This window comes from Rutilus rutilus, assembly GCF_951802725.1.
Source record: "Rutilus rutilus genome assembly, chromosome: 21".
NCBI classification, from domain to species: domain Eukaryota; kingdom Metazoa; phylum Chordata; class Actinopteri; order Cypriniformes; family Leuciscidae; genus Rutilus; species Rutilus rutilus.
Window position 1 is genome coordinate 9,151,192 of NC_140226.1, and position 20,826 is coordinate 9,172,017.

Genomic DNA, 20,826 nt, shown 5'->3' on the forward strand with positions numbered 1-20,826 from the left:
TAACGTGAACATTATTCATCCATTTCAGAACGGTCTTAAATTGGAACAATTCATAATCATTTTTTCTCCTTCAATAGTAAAATTGTCATATTTTTAGCTTTTGGATAATGTTAACACAATTAAAAAACACACTGAAATCTTAAAAGTTTGTGTCTAAGCAACATTTGACTTTCAAAACAAATCTAGGGCTTTAGTGGCAACTTGTGTTACTTTAGATCTGACAACTGCGCACTTTTTTAAAAACGCGTCCTGTAAAAACATAAGCCGCGTTCGCAGACAGAAATTCGTGTTGAACCGCTTTAAAGTGGTGATTGCGTTTACATTGTGTTTCAGGACGCAAAAACATAGGAACATTCATGTCTTGTCTGTATGAACGCCCTGCGTTTGACGCACAAAACGTTCCTGTGTGACGCGACGCTCAACACACTGCAAGCTATGGAATCCCGACGTCGACCAATCAGAGCGCTCGTATTATAATAAACGAAGCGCGACGCGTCTGTCTGAACTGACATCAGCACCCTGTCGACCAATGAAAGACCTCGTTTACGCGACGCGGCGCGTTCGCGTTCATTTGCAGTAGATGGGGTTTGACTCACTCACTAAACGCGGTTTGGTGAAGGTAGGTTGTTATTCAAACATATATTTGTTCCTCATATCCATAATAATCGAACGAGGGATCACTATGTGATCTTCACGAGCGCTGTTATTGAAACGCAGTCTAATTTTGTCTTGTTTTTTTTCTTTTTTTCTCCCCTCAATATTTCCTCTGTTACTGGATTTGTAGAAATGTCGTCACGGCTGCATTTGAGCTTTTCATCCTGTAAGTAAATATGGGTTTAAGTTTTTAGAGAGATCTGTGAATGAATTAAGGCTGTTCTTTGAACTAAAATGATCTTTCGTGAAATGTCTTCCTAAACTACGCACATAGAGATCAGGTGCAGGTTAGTTATTCTTTCCACCTGGTTTGGATCAGAGGAACCCAGTCAGAGCGAGAAACAGCCTTCCATATAATGTCACTGTCATTCTGTATTATTTGTATGTTTTTTTTAAATGAAAATATTGTTTTAAAAAATGTTTTATTATTAAAATTATATGAATAATACAATATTATTAAAATGAAATGTTAATATTTAAACATAAATTATTATGTTTTTGTCATAGTGTTTGTATTTTACATAGCACACTTATGATATTTAAAATATTTTTATAATTATTTAAAATATTTTTTCCATTTATAATGCCACTGTCATACTCTGGATTGACGTATTTTTTATGAAAATAATATTATTTTAATAAAATATTAGTGAAATAATTATTAAAATATTATAAAATAGTACTATTAAGAAGTTATTTTTATATTTTAAATATTCAAATTTACCTGTAAAATAATTAATGGTTACACTTTGTTTTAAGGTGTCTTTGTTACACTGAATTTATACATTCAGGCACTGAGTAATATTTAGTAACTAAATGCACTGGTTTGGTTTAGGGTTAGTTGCATGCAATTATTTATAATTTATAGTTATTACTAAGTAACTAAATGTAACATGTAACAATGACACTGTAAAATAAAGTGTTACCGAATTAATAATGTATTTATTGTATAAATATATACAAATAATATTTTAACATTTATATATATATTTTTTTTCATTTGGCATGAATTGTGACCTAGACATGTTCTTGGCAGCTTTCGTGAGATTCCCTCATCTGAGTGTTTTTGGCATCATGAAAAGTGTCAACACATACTCAGATCTTCTTTTTGATGGACAGCATCCTGTTGCTCAGTGCAATGGTGACTTTTCTATGAATCAGGACACTGAAAAAACACTGAGCAGCGGGAAACGTTCTGTGTCCATTCCATCCATTACATTTTCCACATTTAGTGAGCCAACTTTTTCACCAGTTGGTCACTCCAAGCATCATGAATTCCTAATATAGTGAGTTCCATAAACTCACACAGCTTTGTGGACAGTCTGTCACTATTAAAGGACCAGGACAGAACTTGTACACAATGTGATGCTATGATATGAAATAATCAAAGCTTAAGGGCCAGATTAGGAGTTTGTTTGGTGAAGTCTGCGTGCTCTGGTTGATGACGAGAACTAGAACCGCACAGAGACGGTGGGACTCGAGGGGTTCCCAGTTTAGCAGGCATCAGCTGCTGTGTCCTAGTTCCACTGCTCAACCTCAACCACAGGAATATGGAGTCCAGCAGACTCGGACTGATATCACACGTAAACAATCTGCTTATATATGACATATATGTGAACTATTAGATCTTTTATGATGTGATAATTAAAACTTCAGTCCCTAAATCTAGGACAAACCGTTCTGCTTGTCAAAAAATGCAAATTTAATTTGATCATTATTTGGAACCAATCCTAAAATGACCCTTAGTGATACTGTCACTAGAAGTACACTGAATGAAAATGGTGTAGGATTTACTTTTAAATTTATTTTACAAATAATTACAAAGAAATGGCAAGTAACATGACATTTTGGAGTAGAAAAACTGGAACAGTGTTTTCTTGTAAAATGTTCTCCAAACACGGCAAAAATTATTGTCTTGTGTTCCAGTACAAATATTGAAACATTCTTAAATCAAGATACATTTAGAAGAAAAATGACTTGAGATATTAAGTCTTGTTTTCTGAAAAAAAGTATCAAAATGAAGCAAGTTTAAAAAATGCAACCCAAAAATGAAAATTCTGTCATCATTTAATCACCCTCAAGTTTGTTTCAAATCTCTATGATTACCAAACCAAACAGTTGATGGACTTCTATATTATTTGTTTTCCCCCGTACTATGGAAGTCAATGGGGTCCATCAACTCTTTGGTTACCCACGTTCTTCAAAATATATATTTTTTATGTTCAACAGAAGAAAGAAACTCACAAAGGTTTGGAACAACTTAGGGGGAAGTAAATGTTGACAGAATTTTAATATTTGGGTAAACTATCCCTTGATTTGTGAATGAAGATACTATAAGATATATATATATATATATTAGTGTATGTTGGAATCTCCTGATCAAAATGAAGTGATTGCACAATATAATTGTTCATGTTGCGTCATATGATGGCAATTTGGGTTTCTTCTGTCCAATGCATCTAGAACAAATTGCATATTTGTTTGTAGAAGTGTAAAGAGCACCAGAAAACCATTCTTGAGTAAAAGTACAGACACCTTACAGTGAAATTTACTCCATTGCAAGTTACAAGTCACCAATTTCAATTACCACTTGAGTGAAAGTCTTAGAGTATCTGATTTTAACAGTGTTTTGCTTGTACTGAATGTAGGTTTACAGATGCACTGGACCTCAACACCTAAGAGACATGACAGTGGAAAATAAGAAGCAACTGATATGTGAGTAAAGCGATCACTTTTATTCTCTAACACCTCAAAATTGCAATAAATCAAGGTTGACAGAACAGCCTCTTAAACGTCTACAAACACTCAGTAAAGCTTAAGTGCTCAAAAAGGGCTTAAATAAATCAATATCATTCAAAAAGTTCTCTTCAATATAACAAATAAATAAAATAATGTTAATTTCAAAGCCTTCTTGCACTGCACGTGCTGGTTTCGGCCTCATCAGCGGCTGTGGTCATGTCCTCATCTCATATATGAAACACCTGTGATTCACTACTACCTGATAATAATGCACTCGTTCACTTAAAGGAGCCTTGTTGACGAGTTTGGGTGAGTGAGGGCAAAACACACAAGATATAGTACCTTCAATGCCCTGAAGATGGCGATATCACTTCTTTTGTGGCAGAAATAAACTGCTGCAGAAAGTTAAGTGCCATGCAAAATGTGAACACCAGTAATTGCTTTAATATTCAGAAACGTATTGGAATAAAGAGTACAGATACTTATTCAAAAATGTAGTCAGCTTAATAGTACAAGTCGTTAATATCTTGATACTCAGTCAAAGCAGCCAAAAATATACTTAAGTATCGACACTGATTACATTTACTCAAATACTTTACACAACTGTTTGTTTCTAAGATATATCGACCCATTTTCTTGGTGTCTGTTTGCTTTCTCTGATCCAGGATTAGTGCTCGTCATTTCTCAAGTCAACGATGAATCAAGAACAATGTTACAAGGAAGTAGATATTATGAAAGAAGACTAACTAGTAAAACAAGTGTGAGTGAACTTGTTGATAAACTGTCCTCATTACAGAACTGCACAGGTATGTTTCTTTTACAAGACGATTTGTAGATTATCACAAGATAGTTTATCACATTTAAGCATGCAGTAGATTTCAGTATTCACTTTTTGCATGGTATGATGAATTTGTGTTTCTATTATATTTCAGATCATAATCATAATTTCAAGAGTCTCGGGACTGAAACATCTGCAGTTCTTGTTTGGAGAGTCTCTAGAAAGCTGCTAAAGAACATCGACACCATTTTTTAAACATATCGACTTTAAAAATAAATAATAACTAATGTGTGTGTAAGATATGTGCATTTTTGAACTTCCATGAAATCTGTGCATATTTTGTCTTTAAATCCGGGACAATTGCTGGAGCCATCCAGGTCTCTCGAACAATTTCCAACAGTGATGTTGGTCTGCCAACTTTTCCCAATTTTCCAGTGAATGATTTTTAGTTTCCCTGCAAGTGTAGAGGAAATGTCCCTAAAGCCAATGGCAGTGTCACATGCAGATAAGCCCTTAAAAAGCCCAGAAAGCCTTGCTGCAGCGCAGGACGACCACCTCTCCAGTTTGAAGGCTTTGACTGAGAAGCTGAAGCTCGAGACCAGAAAGCCGTCCTCCCTGGACTGGAGAGCTCAGCTGGAGGAGATGCTCGCCCAGAGCCACAGGGTCTCAGAGACACCGGGTAACACGGACAAACAAAAAACATCAGGTCCTCTTAAGAGGGCCAAGCCGTCACTGGAAGCTGGTGTGATCCGGGAAGGGAGGCGACCATCAGGGAACAGACTGGGATTTGGAAGTATAGACCAAGCATTGGAGTGGCTCAAGAAAGAGCTGGTGAGTTTTTCACATTGGTTTCTGTTTAAATGAATTATAAATGGGTAAATAAAACTGCTTTGTTGTATTTGTGAAAAAAACAAAAACAAAAAAAAACATATTAAACAATATATAAACATATAAAACAAATACATAAAAGTGTGTGTATATACAGTACATTACCAGTCAAAAGTTAGTTGAGAAGTCTCTTCTGCTCACCAAGGTTTACATATATTTGATCAAAAATAAAGTGGAACAGTAATATTGTGAAATATTATTACAATTCAACAAAACTTTTCTATTTGAATATATTTTAAAGTATAATTTATTCTTGATGGCAAAGCTGAATTTTCAGGATCATTACTCCAGTCTTCAGTGTCACATGATCCTTCAGAAATCATTATAATATACTGATTTGCTGCTGAAGAAACATTTCTTATTATTATCAATGTTGAAACCAGTTGTGCTGTGGAAATGATGATACATTTTTTCAGGATTCTTTGATAAATAGAAAGTTCAAAAGAACATCATTTATTTGAAATAGAAAAAAACAATATAAATGCCTTTACTGCCACTTTAATGTAAAATAATCAATTTAATGTCCATATATATATATATATATATTTTTTTTGACCAAATTATGACCAAAAAGTTCTATTTTGGTCTCATCTGACCACATGACTTTCTCCCATGACTCCTCTGGATCATCCAAATGGTCATTGGCAAACTTAAGAGTTAAGACGGGCCTTGACATGTGCTGGTTTAAGCAGGGGAACCTTCCGTGCCATGCATGATTTCAAACCATGACGTCTTAGTGTATTACCAACAGTAACCTTGGAAACGGTGGTCCCAGCTCTTTTCAGGTCATTGACCAGCTCCTCCCGTGTAGTTCTGGGCTGATTTCTCACCTTTCTTAGGATCATTGAGACCCTTTGAGATCTTGCATGGAGCCCCAGTCCGAGGGAGATTGACAGTCATGTTTAGCTTCTTCCATTTTCTAATGATTGCTCCAACAGTGGACCTTTTTTCACCAAGCTGCTTGGCAATTTCCCTGTAGCCCTTTCCAGCCTTGTGGAGGTGTACAATTTTGTCTCTAGTGTCTTTGGACAGCTCTTTGGTCTTGGCCATGTTAGTAGTTGGATTCTTACTGATTGTATGGGGTGGACAGGTGTCTTTATGCAGCTAACGACCTCAAACAGGTGCATCTAATTTAGGATAATAAATGGAGTGGAGGTGGACATTTTAAAGGCAGACTAACAGGTCTTTGAGGGTCAGAATTCTAGCTGATAGACAGGTGTTCAAATACTTATTTGCAGCTGTATCATACAAATAAATAGTTAAAAAATCATACATTGTGATTTCTTTTTTTTTTTTTTTTTTATGTCTCTCACAGTGGACATGCACCTACGATGACAATTTCAGACCCCTCCATGATTTCCAAGTGGGAGAACTTGCAAAATAGCAGGGTGTTCAAATACTTATTTTCCTCACTGTATATATATATATATATATATATATATATATATATATATATATATATATATATATATATATACACACACACACAAAAAAATATTAAGCAGCACAATAAAAAAATGTTTCTTGAGCACCAAATCAGCAATTCAAAGGACATTTTTAATTTATACATATCATAAATCTGAAGCATTCTTTGTGATTTACTGTTTTCACAACTTTTAGTTCCATTGCTGTTAGTCCGATTAATCAGTTCGGTGAGGGAATCACTGATTTATAGACTTTTGTTGCCACCAACTGGTGTAAACAATGTAAAGATCAATATAGAGCTGCTGCACAGCAGAAACAAACTTTGTTGCATTATTTTCCTGTAATCTCTGTAAAGCTGCTTTGAAACAATCTGTATTGTAAAAAGCGCTATATAAATAAAGGTGACTTGACTTAAAGCGCCAGGGAAAGTTTTAACAGTGTTTCTCTAATGTATATTCAAGCTTAAGTAACCGTTTACCTTTTTAATTCCTTTTATTGCAGGCAGAGATGCGTTTACAGGACCAGCAGCTCGCACGTCAGCTAATGCACCTGCGCACTGATATTAACAACCAGAGAATCGTGCAGACGTGCAGCCAACATCGCAAGATGCTGAACGATGCCACGTTTGAGCTGGAGGAGCGAGACGACATGTCAGATTTATGTGACGTTCCCATGTCTCCTGGATTAGGCCTGTCCTCGACACTCAAGGTCATCGGGGTCACCAAGATGAACATCAACTCTCGGCGGTTCTCCCTGTGCTAACAGCAGGACACAGGGGACGGTCTTTTTATCTTAAAGGGGACATGACATGGAATTGAGGTTCACTTATAATGTAAATTTTTTAGGCACAAAAAAATATATGCGGAAAAATTATTATTTTCAACCTTCGTTCTGACCTTTTAAGGGACGGCTACTTTAAGGCTTTTCAGTAAACGCCCACTGTTATGATTGGCTAACGTCATTGCATAGGAAACAGTATCAACGCCCACTCGCTATTGCACGCGAGTAAGCGTTTTGAAAACATCATCCATATAAAACCGTCATTTACAGAAAGCATTATTAAATCACTTACTTGGGGTTTGTGATGCAGCTGCGGTCAGATCCAATACAGTTTGCTGCTTCATTTTTTAACAAGTTTCTTTGCAAACTCCATTACACTGTTCCTCGTTTAAAAAAACAATCTGCAGTCAAATGCTCCGAACAAACAGGGCTTGACATTATTTTTTTCTGCTCACCAGCCACTGTCTAGTTACTAGCCACTCAGCATTTTCACTGATTGCAATTTTGACATTGATACCATGGGGAAAAACTGCCATATAGATATTTTTAATATTATCTCGTAATTTGGCAGCAGATATATTAGGCTACTGTCACTTTAAGACCTGACGCACAGATCCATTACACTGTTACACATGCGTTTTCTTTCTGAACTGTTTACGTTCACTTAAAACATCTCATCAACTCGCTATTCTGCGGAAAATTATTCTATTCTGCGGAAAATGATTATTGGAAGCATTTCAGATAATTCAGTATCGGTATCTATCGAAAAATCTATATTTTTGACAACACTACATTGCACTAGTTTATTTAAGATGATTTTCATAAAAGACTACAATTGAAAAATGTGTATATTATGTATAAAATTCAACCCGCCAAAGTGGTTAGGTAACTGCGTTACACGCCACTGCTGAAATCCACCCACATTTTGCGAGTTGGCGGGTGTTGATGTCAAGCCCTGCATATAATCCTCTGAGGCAATCTGGTACGCCATTAAAAATAAACCATTTACTTGTTCCTGACACTGGTATCCTTCTGAAGTCTCTGCAGAAATGAGCAAATGAGAATGAACACGACTCATCAAAGCGAACGTTCCTCTACGCTTCAGTTTACTCTGGTGCACCGATGCAAAAATATTTGTTGATGTTTTGCTCTGGATGCAGGCATATGTAAATATGCAGCTTGATTAAATAAATGCTTTGTTTATAATGAGGAGGACATTTTAAGCTATTAAAGTTGCAGGATGTTTTAATGGTAAAAAGATCTCTTATATGTTAAAAGATCAACGCAAATTAGATTTTTCATGTTATGACACCTTTAAGTGAACAATTGTGAGTGTTTTTATAGATTATAGAACATTATTAGGGTAAAGGTATTTTTTAAACGTTTCTGACGTTGTGCTTTTATTGCCTTACAGCCAACATGAAAAACTTTGATTTCAAGTTGACTTTAAAAACATCTTAATCATGTGTATAGTCCGTGTAATTTGTGTTTGATATTATGACATACTCCTAAGAATTTTTGGGAAACCGTAGATTTTAAATCTATAAAACAGAAAAAAGTCAATTTATTGAGTTTATGCTTAAACCAAGAAAAAAAAAAATGTCAATGGGGTCATAAAAATAAACTTAATTCAAAGGGAAAACAAGATTATTTTTCTTACCCCGTTTGATAATTTTCTTCAGAAAGCAAGACTTAATATCATGTCAGTTTGCTTCTCAAATAAAGATGTCTTGATTTAAGAATGTTTAGTAAGAAAATCTTTTTTTGCCACGTACATATCAAATTCTCTAACTGATATACTGTATCTTATTGTGCAACAGTATGAGATTTCAGTTTGTAATGCCATGTTTTCACAGGCCACTATTGTTGTGAAAAAGGTGTGTATCTATTATACTGCAAACCTCTCCCTCTTTGTGCTTTTATACCTGTTTGTTCAGTCACCAGAGGGCAAGGCCTCTAGTAAAGACTTATAGTAAAGAGTTTTAGCACTAGTTCTAACACTAACAGAGCTGCTTGTCATTGTAACAAAGCCATTCACAATGCAAGAAACAATACCGTGGAACTTGAGATTTGGGATAGTCATTCTTGGAGACTCAGCTGTAGGGAAATCGTCTCTTCTGCATCGCTTCACTGAAGGAACATTTGATGAATCCTCTCAGTCTCCTCTGGGAATTGATTTTAAGGTGCATAACATGAACTTTGACCCTGATGTTGTGATCAAACTCCTCCTGTGGGACACTGCGGGCCAGGAAAGATTTAGGTGAGTTTTTGTCAACTAAACGCACCCAATATTTTACAGGAATAGTTTAAACTGATGGTACTCTGTGCTTTTTGTTCTTACTTTGAACTTTAAAGGGGTGGTATAATGCCCTTTTCACAAGATGTAAAATAAGTCTCAGATGTCCCCAGAGTGTGTATGGGAAGTTTTAGCTCAAAATACCCCACAGATATTTTTATATAGCATGTTAAAATTGTCAATTTTTGAAGGTGAGCAAAAACGCAACGTTTTGTGTCTGTTCCTTTAAATGCAAATGAGCTGCTGCTCCCAGCGCAGAGGGCGGAGCTTCAAGAGCTTGTGTCCTTTTACCTCACACAGACATGCACTGGAAATTTCAAAAACGTTTAGCCTTTTATATTCAAACCGGATTCAGACAATAATGGAGAGACTCAAGAAGAGGTGACAACATGTAGAAGCAACAGGACGTTTCTGAATGGTTAGTTGATGAATTTATGTAGCTTATGTGTAGTTATCTTCTAGTCATTGATTAGCATATTCCGTCTTGATAATCTATAAACCGTGTTCAGGGGGCGGGGTTTATGTAAATTTTAGGGTTGGTGATGTCACTAACCCGGGAGGAATGTCGTGTAGTCCCAACCAGCCGTTTGTTGTAGTCCTTAAAAAGCGATTTCTTTAAAAGCAAATATCTCCCTTTGCTTTGAGCTTTGAGCATTGTAACTTTGCAGATGTTCATTACACACTAACTAAAGTTAGAAAAGTGAAATCATAATCAACCACCCCTTTAAGACATGTTTAAAGTTTATGTGAACTCAAAACCTGGAGGAAGAGTAGAAAATAAACTCTGCACTCTGGACAAGTGTTGGGGGTCACATTATAGGCTATGTAATAAGAGTAATTTTGTAAAGTTACTTTTTCAAATAAGTAACGCTAGTTACTTTGTTTTCCCATGTGTTGACCGACAGCTCTCCTGTCCCCATGTTGAGAGAAATCATGTCAATTTATGTTATCAATATATTTTATGACTGCATATTTTCATGTAACCTCAATGTGAACATTTTTATTAGTATAAACATAGCTAGCTATATCAAGCTAGTTCAATAAATCCTAACTTGCTGATTAGCTAACATGTAAACAATATAATGTTATAGCACTTGCTGTATGAGTGCAGCAAAATAAAGTTTTTAACATACTTGCTCTCAAACCAAACACCACTTGTCATCATGATGGTAACTATCTTAAAACCAACATTAACAGAAATTCTTCTAAATTAGCATAACAAAACATTAACCACTAAAATCTCCCACTTAACATTAATCTTGCACAAATACCCCCCATTATATTACAATTAATTTAAGCATTTACTCTCCCTTATACTGTAGCACTGAACTCCACAAAGGGCTCATATCATGGGGAATACAATTTTACTTAGAATACATGAACAAATATCTAAACATGCTGAAATCAAGATACATGGGCAAAGTGTCATGGGCAAAGCATGCTGGGAAATAGAAATCTCAGCCGTTTCAGTTAAATTTAAGTTCATCAAATTAAAAGAAATAATTTCATAAAACTCAAAACAATGAAACAGTTAAGTTTACTTAAAATATATCAGTTCTGTGAACTTGAAAGGAAAAGAAAGTGCTAAATACTCATAAAAGTTAATTTGACTGAACTGATTAGTTTAATTTAAGTTTGTCCTACTCAAACCAATTAATTATTTTGAGTTTTAGGGTTTACAGTGTGAAAGTTTTCATGGAAGTTTTGTTTTTGGTGAGCTAATAAAATATTAAAACTCAGTCAAATCAATATTTTGTGTAGTTATTTAATTATGCCATCCAGTATGGTGGACTCGTTCTCTCTTGTTTCAAGATATTTTTTTTACACACTGTTGGATTATAAGATACAAACAGGTATACGATTTTAAAAGAGTTTAATCTGAAAACAGTATCTCTTATCTCCATAATTATTTATGTGGCGAAATGCTGTAACAAGCTGTATGACTGTATACCGTATCTCTTAAATGTCCGTTTAGTCTGAACTTGCAACTGCTCTCTCCACAAAATCTTTGCGTTTAAAGAACTAATTAAATATTTCAACTCAGATCAATATTTACTTATGTGGTGGGATTCGTGTAATAAGCAGGATAATGTACATCCAGCCGGTTGTTAACTCAGAATAACCCCCCTTCAGGCTGATGCAAGACCTCATCACCCTGTCAGGGGTTTATTCTGAGATAACAACCGGCTGGATGTACATTATCCCTTACTTATATTATATATATTTTTTTTTTTATATGAAATTAAAAACTTTCTGCAGCTGCCATTGGAGATCTTTACATCTTTTTCTGAAGTATCACGTTAGAAAAACACCCTTCTAACATGTGTCATATTTTATCAGAGCAAAAACTCCATCACTGTATTTAAGTGTTGCCAATAGTTTTTTGCAGAATTTTTAGACTTTTATAACTATTATTTCATAAGTCAGGCTTTACATGGTTAAATTATCTTTATCTTAGTTTTTTTTCCAACAAATAACTGTGACAGTGTACAATAGTTTGTTGTAGTGAAGACTTTAAAGTTTGTGTCGATGTGGAAACTAAACTATAAAAAATAAATAAACCCACCCTGACAAATATTCCCTTGAGATCAAGTGACAACTACCCCCCCGTCTTCTGTACATTTTAAGAGTTGCTCAGCTGAAACAACTTCAACATTCATGACTTTGACCATTTTTTGCTGCAGGTCCATCTGTAAGTCTTACATGAGGAATTCTGTGGGCTGCATTCTGATGTTTGACGTCTCACAGAGACAGACGTTTGATCGTGTTTGCAGCTGGCATCAGGAAGTCCTGGACTATGTGAAACCAAACCCCATGTTCTTCTTGCTTGTGGGTCATAAGTGTGACCTGGCTGTGGGACGACAGGTCAGGAAGAGTGAAGGAGAAGCGCTGGCTAAAAAACTCAACATGGTGGCTTATCTTGAAGTGTCTACAAAGGAGAATATAAACGTCAGCGAAGCGTTTGAGACCTTGGCCAGAGGGATATATAACCTCTTCCTGAAAAGAAAAATACCCACCCGAAATGACTGGCATGGGTTAGTCGTTGGGGCCCCCATTAAAAAAGAGACACCTGAGACAAAAAAATCTGCCTGCTGCAACTATGGATGAATTTAGTGTGTTTAAGACTCAACTGACCTGAAGTATTTTATTTAAAAATAATGTTTTTTACATTATTTAACATCGATACTAAAATAGCACTGAACTCCACAAAGGGCTCATATCATGGGGAATACAATTTTACTTAGAATATATCTATCAGAACAAATATCTAAACATGCTGAAATCAAGATACATTTACTAGAGAAGCAAAATGGCATAAGACTCATTTTTTCAGATATTTTTCTTGTTTTAAGCATAAACTTCATTTTGATATATATTTTTTTCTTCTTTTTTTTCTTAAAGGGATAGTTCACCCAAAAATGAAAATTAGCCCATGATTTACTCACCCTGAAGCCATAGGTGTATATGACATTCTTCTTTCAGACGAATACAATCGGAGTTATTAAAAAAATGTCCTGGCTCTTCCGAACTTTATAATGGGAGTCAATGGGTATATTTTTTTGGAAGTCCATCAAAGCGCATCCATCCATGATTAAAGTGCTCGAAACGGCTCTGCAGGGGTTAATGAAGGCCTTCTGAAGTGAAGTGATGCGTTTGTGTAAGGAAAATATCCATATTTAAAACTTTATCGACTAAAATATGGCAGACGGCGGTACGCAAGTCGACTTACGCCAAAAGTAACACTTGCTGACACTAGCACGCTTCGACCACTTTTATCATGGATGGATGCGCTTTGATGGACTTCCCAAAAAATATACCCACTGACACCCATTATAAAGCCTGGAAGAGCAAGGACATTTTTTTATGTAACTCAGATGACTTGAGGGTGAGTAAATCATGGGCTAATTTTCATTTTTGGGTGAACAATCCCTTTAAGCAAAATGAAAAGCAAAAAGCTATTCTTGGTGCAAAAACAAAACAAATGCATAGTGAAAAATAAAATAAAATTCTAAAACTATGATTTGAGTCCTTTAAATTTCTGTGAATATGTCACAAGGCTCTTTCTTTGTGCATGTGTGTGTGTGTTTGTGGTTCAGTTTGTGATTTAGAAAGAGGAAGTGACAACTACAAACCTGTTCAGAGGAACAAAAACCGACTCCAGTCAGATTTTTATAGTATTTTGGTTTGACAAAACAGCATCAGGTGCAGACATTATCATGTGTTTTCAGTTGTTTTCAGCTTTCATTTACACAGGCGAAAGCATGCTCATAAAACCCTGCACATGCCAATGTTAATGCTTTGTATACTGATGGTGGCTTTTCACAAATACTGTTTCCATAGAAAAAGGTCTCAAATAATATTGCACCTTATGGAGGTCATGATAAGCAACTTTAAATTGTACACTGTAAAAAAATATTTTCATGATTTGTTTTCACAACATTTTTTCTTTTTCAAATCAACTTCGATAATGTATGTGGTTCAGATAACATAATATTTTGAGTTTCTGTTGATTAAATCAATCTCCTTCATTGTATTAACTATATATATATATATATATATATATATATATATATATATATATATTAAGGCAACCAGGTTACTTTCCTTTTAAAGTTAAACCAAATTTATTTATTTTTTTTACAAATTTAATCAAAATAACAATGACAAATAAAGTTGTTTGTATTTTATCAGCACTGTTAAGCAGTTCCCCCCTTGAACTGTATTGCAGTTTTTAACTTGCACTAACTCTTTTTATGATGCATTTGGTGATAATAAAACTGATATAACTATGACTAAATGACCATTGAATGACGGTTCTCATAGCAAGGTAACTAGGGTCCTCTAGTGGTTGAAAAACAAAACTGCATGCATTTTGCGGAAGAACATTGTTTTGGTTGTGCTTTGGCTGTGACTGTGCGGATGAATACTGTATGTTTTTTTCTCATTACTAGAGAGAGAGAGAGAGAGAGAGAGAGAGAGAGAGAGAGAGAGAGAGAGAGAGATTTCACTACTGCTCATAAAACATTCACTACTAGACGGAAAGGATCTAAAGTCGACTATAGCTGCAGACGTTACTGTAACATTACCCATTAATAGAACAGTACACTCATTAAATTATTTTGTTGAGGTTAATTTATTAAAATGTGCTAAATGTAATTTACTTAATTAATTTGGGTTAATACATGAATCATTTTTGTTGACTACTAACTGGGCAATGGATCTGTAGTTCCCTGCATGCTTTGCAAGGGGACTTACAACAGGGGACATTAGGAGAGTTAATGTAAGGAGTAAGTGTTATTTTATGTGTTTTATGTTTCAGTGAAGGGAAAGATGTTGTAGATTATATTAGTGTTTTATGTGCAGTGATGTTGGCCATTTAGAGGAGTTTCTGTTTTTGAATGTTGTGGTTACCATTATGCAGAAGACTGGCACTTGTGATTAGGCTGTGGACACTCAGTGATCAATACTTGTGTCAATACTGATAACTATTTTTCTTATGATTTTCTTATTTATTCAATATTTACATTGTGTATAATAATGACGAAACTGCTTGTTTGAATGTATGAAAATTAAATCTTGTAAAATGTAATAAACAAAAGTTAAGTTAAACATACTATAATAAAATAATATGACCTAAACCAACAAAATTCTGTTGACTCAACTAAACAGATTTTTTTTGAGTAAAAAAAAAACAAATTGTGTAAAAATGTTCTTCAATTAAATTAAGGGTAATTAATATAATTTTTTGAGTGTACTTCCTTGAAAATAAATTCCAGCATAGAGCTACAACCATAATGAAATGAGCTCTGTTAGACATCTACATATGGTAATTTATCTGTTCAATAAAATACTCACCTGTTATTCTTTTTATATAAAGAAAAAAATTATAAATAATTTTTTACTCACCTGTAAAAAACACCATCTCCAGGTCACTTTTACAACATTTCAAATCCCTCAGTTCTTGCCATCTCCGAAAAGCCAAGCCGATGTTGATTCTTGTTTTATTACGAGCTCTGTCGTTTCTCTTTTTGTCAGCAGACGCTCCTCTGAGTTGTTTTTTTCTACAAAAAGAGTGATTCCCCAGAGGTTGGAGATTTAGCTGATGGTATATTATTGATGGAATATTTACCTTTCTCGCTCGTTGTGACAACTAACCTGTACCACTCCCTCACTATAATTTGCGTTAAAGTAGCCAGAGCAATTTTTCTCTATTTATTGATATGACGAGACACACATGGGTGAGTGACGCAAGTACGCAATTTCCAACGAAAAACCATCCTGCCAGGTCTAAAATATAAACACTTATAATATCACTTATAACCCCACCTCCACTTACTCACACCAGTTCACAGATTCACTCGGTCAACTTACTGAGGTAAACAATGCACAATGGTATCGCTCTTTACAACGTCGGACCCATAACGGTATTTATATGATTAGCCTTTTGCTTGACTACATTATCAAACAGCTAATAATGTGTTGCTAATTTTACACAAACCTGTTCCTGTTCGCATCTCAGAGTCAGACCGCTGCCTTCTAAAAATCATCAGAAACGCTGTGAACAACTCAGAGCGTCAGTGGAGAAAGGCATATAGTTCATCATAACATCTTAATATACATTATACACCCGCTATAATGCTAAATCTACCAGATTTTTCACATCAACAGAAAAAAATACTGGGATAACCTTGCTTCTCTTGAGACTCCCTTGCTTCACGGCATAGTAATGTTATGCTAAAGCCCGCCGGCACGTTGACGTGATTGGTTACAAGGTAGTTTGTGATGTCAGAAACATCAGCGATTTCAAACCGTGTTTTTAAGAGAAAATACTCAGCAATGGTGTTGACTTATGAATTTGCCAACGCTATCTCACGACCAATTCGTACGAATTCGTACGAATGATAAAAAGTTGGCTAATTCGTACTAATTCGTACGACCTCACTCGTACGAATTTGTACGATTTGTCTAAACCCACGTGATGGGTAGGTTTAGGGGCGGGGTCAGGGGTAGGTCATTCGTATGAATTCATACGAATTGGCCAATTCGTAAAATATGTACGATTTTGCAAAGAGTCAGGTCGTATGAATTCGTACGAATAAGCCACCTCGTAGAATTTGTACGTTTTCCCTTGAGATCGGGCTCAAATTTGCACATGGTTTGTCTTAAAGCATATTAAAACACCACATTATTAAAAACTTGATTTTCACCACAGGGCGACTTTAAGACAGACGATGGAAAAAGGATTGATGATGTACTGAAATTTTGTTAATTTTGAACAAAAAAGTTACAGTTCCATTTAGGCTAAATTCTGTGTTCAAGTAATACACTTCAATTGTTTAGAAAGCATATAAAGCAACTAAGCAAGTAGAAAACTAAATACAGTGACAGTTTTCGTTTCAGTCACATTTTATTGTATTAAAATGACAAAGATACAAAATTTAAGCATCTGTCCATGTGTACATTTGTATCTTGTTCATCAGTGGAATCTGTACAATACATATAAGATTTGTATCATTTTCATAACAAAACTTTAGATGTTGCATAACATTTTAAACAACAGAACAGCGATAAAGAGATTTGAACTCATAATGGCATGTATCTAAAAAAAAAAAAGAAAAAAGAAAAAGCAATGCTTGAAAATCTGGCACATTCCCTTAATCCATAAACACGGTGTAAAAAATAAATATCTGTACATCTCACTTGCAGGACACATTTGCCCCTGAGACAACTGTACTCTATTTTATGTGAGTTACAAAATAAAACACATGAACTATGCTGTTATTTACCCTGATCTGCCTTGTACACACAATGAACACGGTGTGTATCGGCCAGCTGATGTTAGTCCGTTAAAATACAGTTTGAGGTTAAGACTGAGATGTAGGAATATTGCAAAACAAAACAAAAACAGTTATCTTTCAACTCTATTTCAGTTTCAGTATCAGAAGACCTGCGTCAAATTGAAAACAATAAAATTACATCGATTTTGTTTTGCTGGTGATTATTGAAGAGCAGCCATGAAACCAGATACTTTCACCATATGAGACGACGAGGAGTCGAGAACACCAAAATAATTCACAATCTGACATGATAAACAAAACAATAAATCATCTAAATTACGAAAACACCAGACAAAATAAGACCAACACCTGATTACAAAAAAAGGATGGATAACAAAACGAAATATACCCGAATCTTCATAATACCCTATATGCTGTTAAATCATCAACTATGGCAAACCCATGCAAAATTACACAGACAATTTTTTTTTTTTTTTAATATCCTTTTTTGGGCTTCTCTCTCTTTTTTTGAAATATAAAACCGTAAAAGCTACTGAAACACAGACTATTTTTAATATCAAAGATACAGCCAAATGAAACAGTCAGATATCTAAAGCGTAATATACCTTTTCGGATTCCGTACGTTTAGACAACACGTCACAAAATTAAAAAATAAATTCATACCTAGATTTTTGAATCCGTTTTAACATTCGAATAAACGCAATGACATTAATACAATCCATAGATCCAATCAAAAATAAACTATAATCAGTTTGACAAGTAAAAAACAGCCTTTTCTCTAAAAACATAAACTACAAAACTTTCCAAACACATACTTTAGAATAAAAACCCTGACCAGACAACTAATTTCTAAATGACCTTTCAAGTAAGAGAATATTCTTACAAACACATATATGGGTAAATACAATCACCCCTTACTGACAAATCAAATGTGGTCAAATGTCTTCTGTACGCACACGTACTTTTGCTTGGGGTCGCCCTGTACAGCTTTGTTAATACATGGTTTAAAAAATATATATTAAAATGTCTTATATTTGGTCTCACAAAAGTGATAAACTGTTTGTCCTTAGAAGGTATTTATAATTTCAGTGGTGACAAATTGATTAACAAACTTGAAATCACATTATGAACAAAACCAAACCAACTACATCGTATTTTCGAGGAATGTTCCCCGTTCAAAACAAGTTGAAGTCCTTCTGACAGCATCAGAAACTCATTAGAAAATCATTTGAATTCACAACAACGATCATGTGTACAGTAATGGACGTCAATGAGATGAGACATTGCACTGATTCAATTACACATTGTTTGGAAAGCACAAGACTACCTGTGTTAACAAGACTATGTCTGAGAAAACGGCTTACCAATCGTGCATTTTTTTTTTTATTGCGTGGTTATATCTTGCAACATTTACTTTTTTCTCGCAATTGATTGTTTATATCTCACAATTCTGACTTTATAACTTGCAGTAAAGTCCAGTTCTGAGGGAAAAAAGAAAAAAAGTCATAATTGTGAGTTATAAATCCGCAATTGTGAGAAAAAAAAAAACAGTAAATATTGCAAGATATAAACATTAAAGTCATGTGAATTTTTTAAAAATTTTATTCTGTGCCGGAAACAAGCTTCCATTCATAATTGATGTCAGTGTTGGGGGAAGTTACTTTGTAACGTGTTAAAGTAACACCCTAAAAAAGTAACTAATTGCATTACTTTGTTACTTTTTATAGAAAGTAATACGTTATGTTACTTTTGTGTTAATTTTTCTCACCTGGGATTGTTTGCTTGTTTTTTAATAATACAACAAAAAAAGTTTTGGCAAATGTTAAGGCCCTTTCACACCAAAAGTTAAATGAATAAGCCTCAGAATGAAGGAAATGCAAATTCAAATCCGCGTCATTTTCGATGAAGCCCCTCCTTCCGAAATACGACTGTGCTGTGATTGGTTAGTTGGCCGAGTGTGTTGTGATTGGCAGCACTTAAGCAGGGAATGTCCCGTCCCTTCATAAGCTCTACAGCTCTACTCAGATGTAAATATTAACAATGGCGTCAAACCAATTTCAAACCATTTCGAGCCCGATTCAGACCCTGACAATGTTAACGAACGAGGATTGTGCTGAACGGATTTCAAGCACGGATTTCACAGGACGTTTCAGAGTGGCATGTTTTTTTTTAACCATTTAATCGATCGCAAAATCATGGATAATTTTCCTAAGGGGTGTTGAATAGTCTTACAAAAGCTAAAGTAAACACTACATCAATTCTGTAATGTCAGTTAGCAGGCTTGCAGAGGCAAAGCTTTGCCACCTAGCTACCATACCATAGCAACTACATACAGCTTATAATTTGAACTGTTAATAGAAAACACAACTACAAATAATAAGACATACTTACAAGTTGTGATCCATAAACAAAAGATTGTCCCAACAAAATGGGAATAGCTACATCTTTCAGGAGAAGCTTTTGTGCGTATAGCCTGCCTTGTACTCTCTTCTGGAAGCTGTTCTCTTTAAAATGTGCAGCGCACAGACAAACGTTGAGGTTATAATGTTCAAGAACAGTGTTAAAAATAATTTGAACCTCTCTAAGTTTGTCAGCCTTAGGAGTGTAAAAAACAGAAACAACAACTCTTCCTCTTCTCTAAAGCAGCCCAACATGGCCTCAACCCCTTTGTTGCATGTTACTGGGGGCGGGGTTTATGTAAATTTTAGGGTTAATGATGTAACTAACCCGGGAAGAAGCTTGTCACCAACCAGCCATTTGTTGTAGTCCATAAAAAGCGATTTCTGTGAAAGAAAATCTCTCCCTTTACTTTGAACTTTGAGCGTCGTAACTTTGCAGATGTTGTTTATGTTCAAACAGTAACATTACACACTAATTCAAGTTAAAAAAGTGAAATCATAATCAAGGACCCCTTTAACATTTAATTACTGCAGGTTTGCATGATATTCTGAGTTTGCCTTTCACTGTTTTTATTCATTCTGAGCAATACTGAATCTTGTGCAAGTGCAATGAGTGCATGCCTGCTCACATTTAAAACCTTACTTATGAAGTGTCAGTCGATAAATGGGAAAATAATGTAATCATCTGAAAAAGTAACTCAGATATTTTGTTGTAATTTAAAAGTAATTTGTTACTTTACTCGAAAAAAGTAATCTGATGACGTAACTTTATGACTGATTTTTAAAGTCTCCAGAATGTCTTGCCCCATTGACTTCCAATGTAAATGCATTGTCGTTTTTACAAACTGAGATGAGTTTCAATCATTTTCTTTAATTGTCAACATACCACACTTCCTCTCCATAGAGCTTAAATTGTTTTGAACGTGTAATTTCTCTTAACATATTTAACTAAGTTTCTTGATTTTGGATGCAAAATAAAAATGCAACAAGAAACAGATGCAAATTTATCAAGTGGCATTCCCTGCATGTGTCAACAGCCGGGAGTTTAGATGTGCTTCACTTTCAATA

At 34.9% G+C, this 20,826-nt stretch overlaps 2 protein-coding genes across 2 annotated transcripts; both read left to right on the top strand.

Annotated features, from left to right (window-relative positions):
- Positions 1 to 524: 524 nt before the first annotated feature.
- Positions 525 to 9,001, top strand: fam167aa (family with sequence similarity 167 member Aa). The gene is made up of 6 exons (XM_084393347.1): positions 525 to 619; positions 785 to 820; positions 3,303 to 3,369; positions 4,059 to 4,199; positions 4,326 to 5,002; positions 6,986 to 9,001. Exons 5-6 carry the CDS (start codon positions 4,610 to 4,612, stop codon positions 7,244 to 7,246), a joined length of 654 nt encoding a protein of 217 aa, XP_084249473.1. The 5' UTR covers positions 525 to 619; positions 785 to 820; positions 3,303 to 3,369; positions 4,059 to 4,199; positions 4,326 to 4,609; the 3' UTR covers positions 7,247 to 9,001.
- Positions 9,002 to 9,303: 302 nt separating this feature from the next.
- Positions 9,304 to 12,875, top strand: LOC311281317 (ras-related protein Rab-39B; the record flags this gene model as incomplete). Its single annotated transcript, XM_084394160.1, has 2 exons — positions 9,304 to 9,524; positions 12,245 to 12,875. The coding sequence occupies 2 exons, from the start codon at positions 9,304 to 9,306 to the stop codon at positions 12,666 to 12,668; spliced, it is 645 nt and encodes a 214-aa protein (XP_084250286.1). The 3' UTR covers positions 12,669 to 12,875.
- Between the last annotated feature and the right edge of the window lie 7,951 nt (positions 12,876 to 20,826).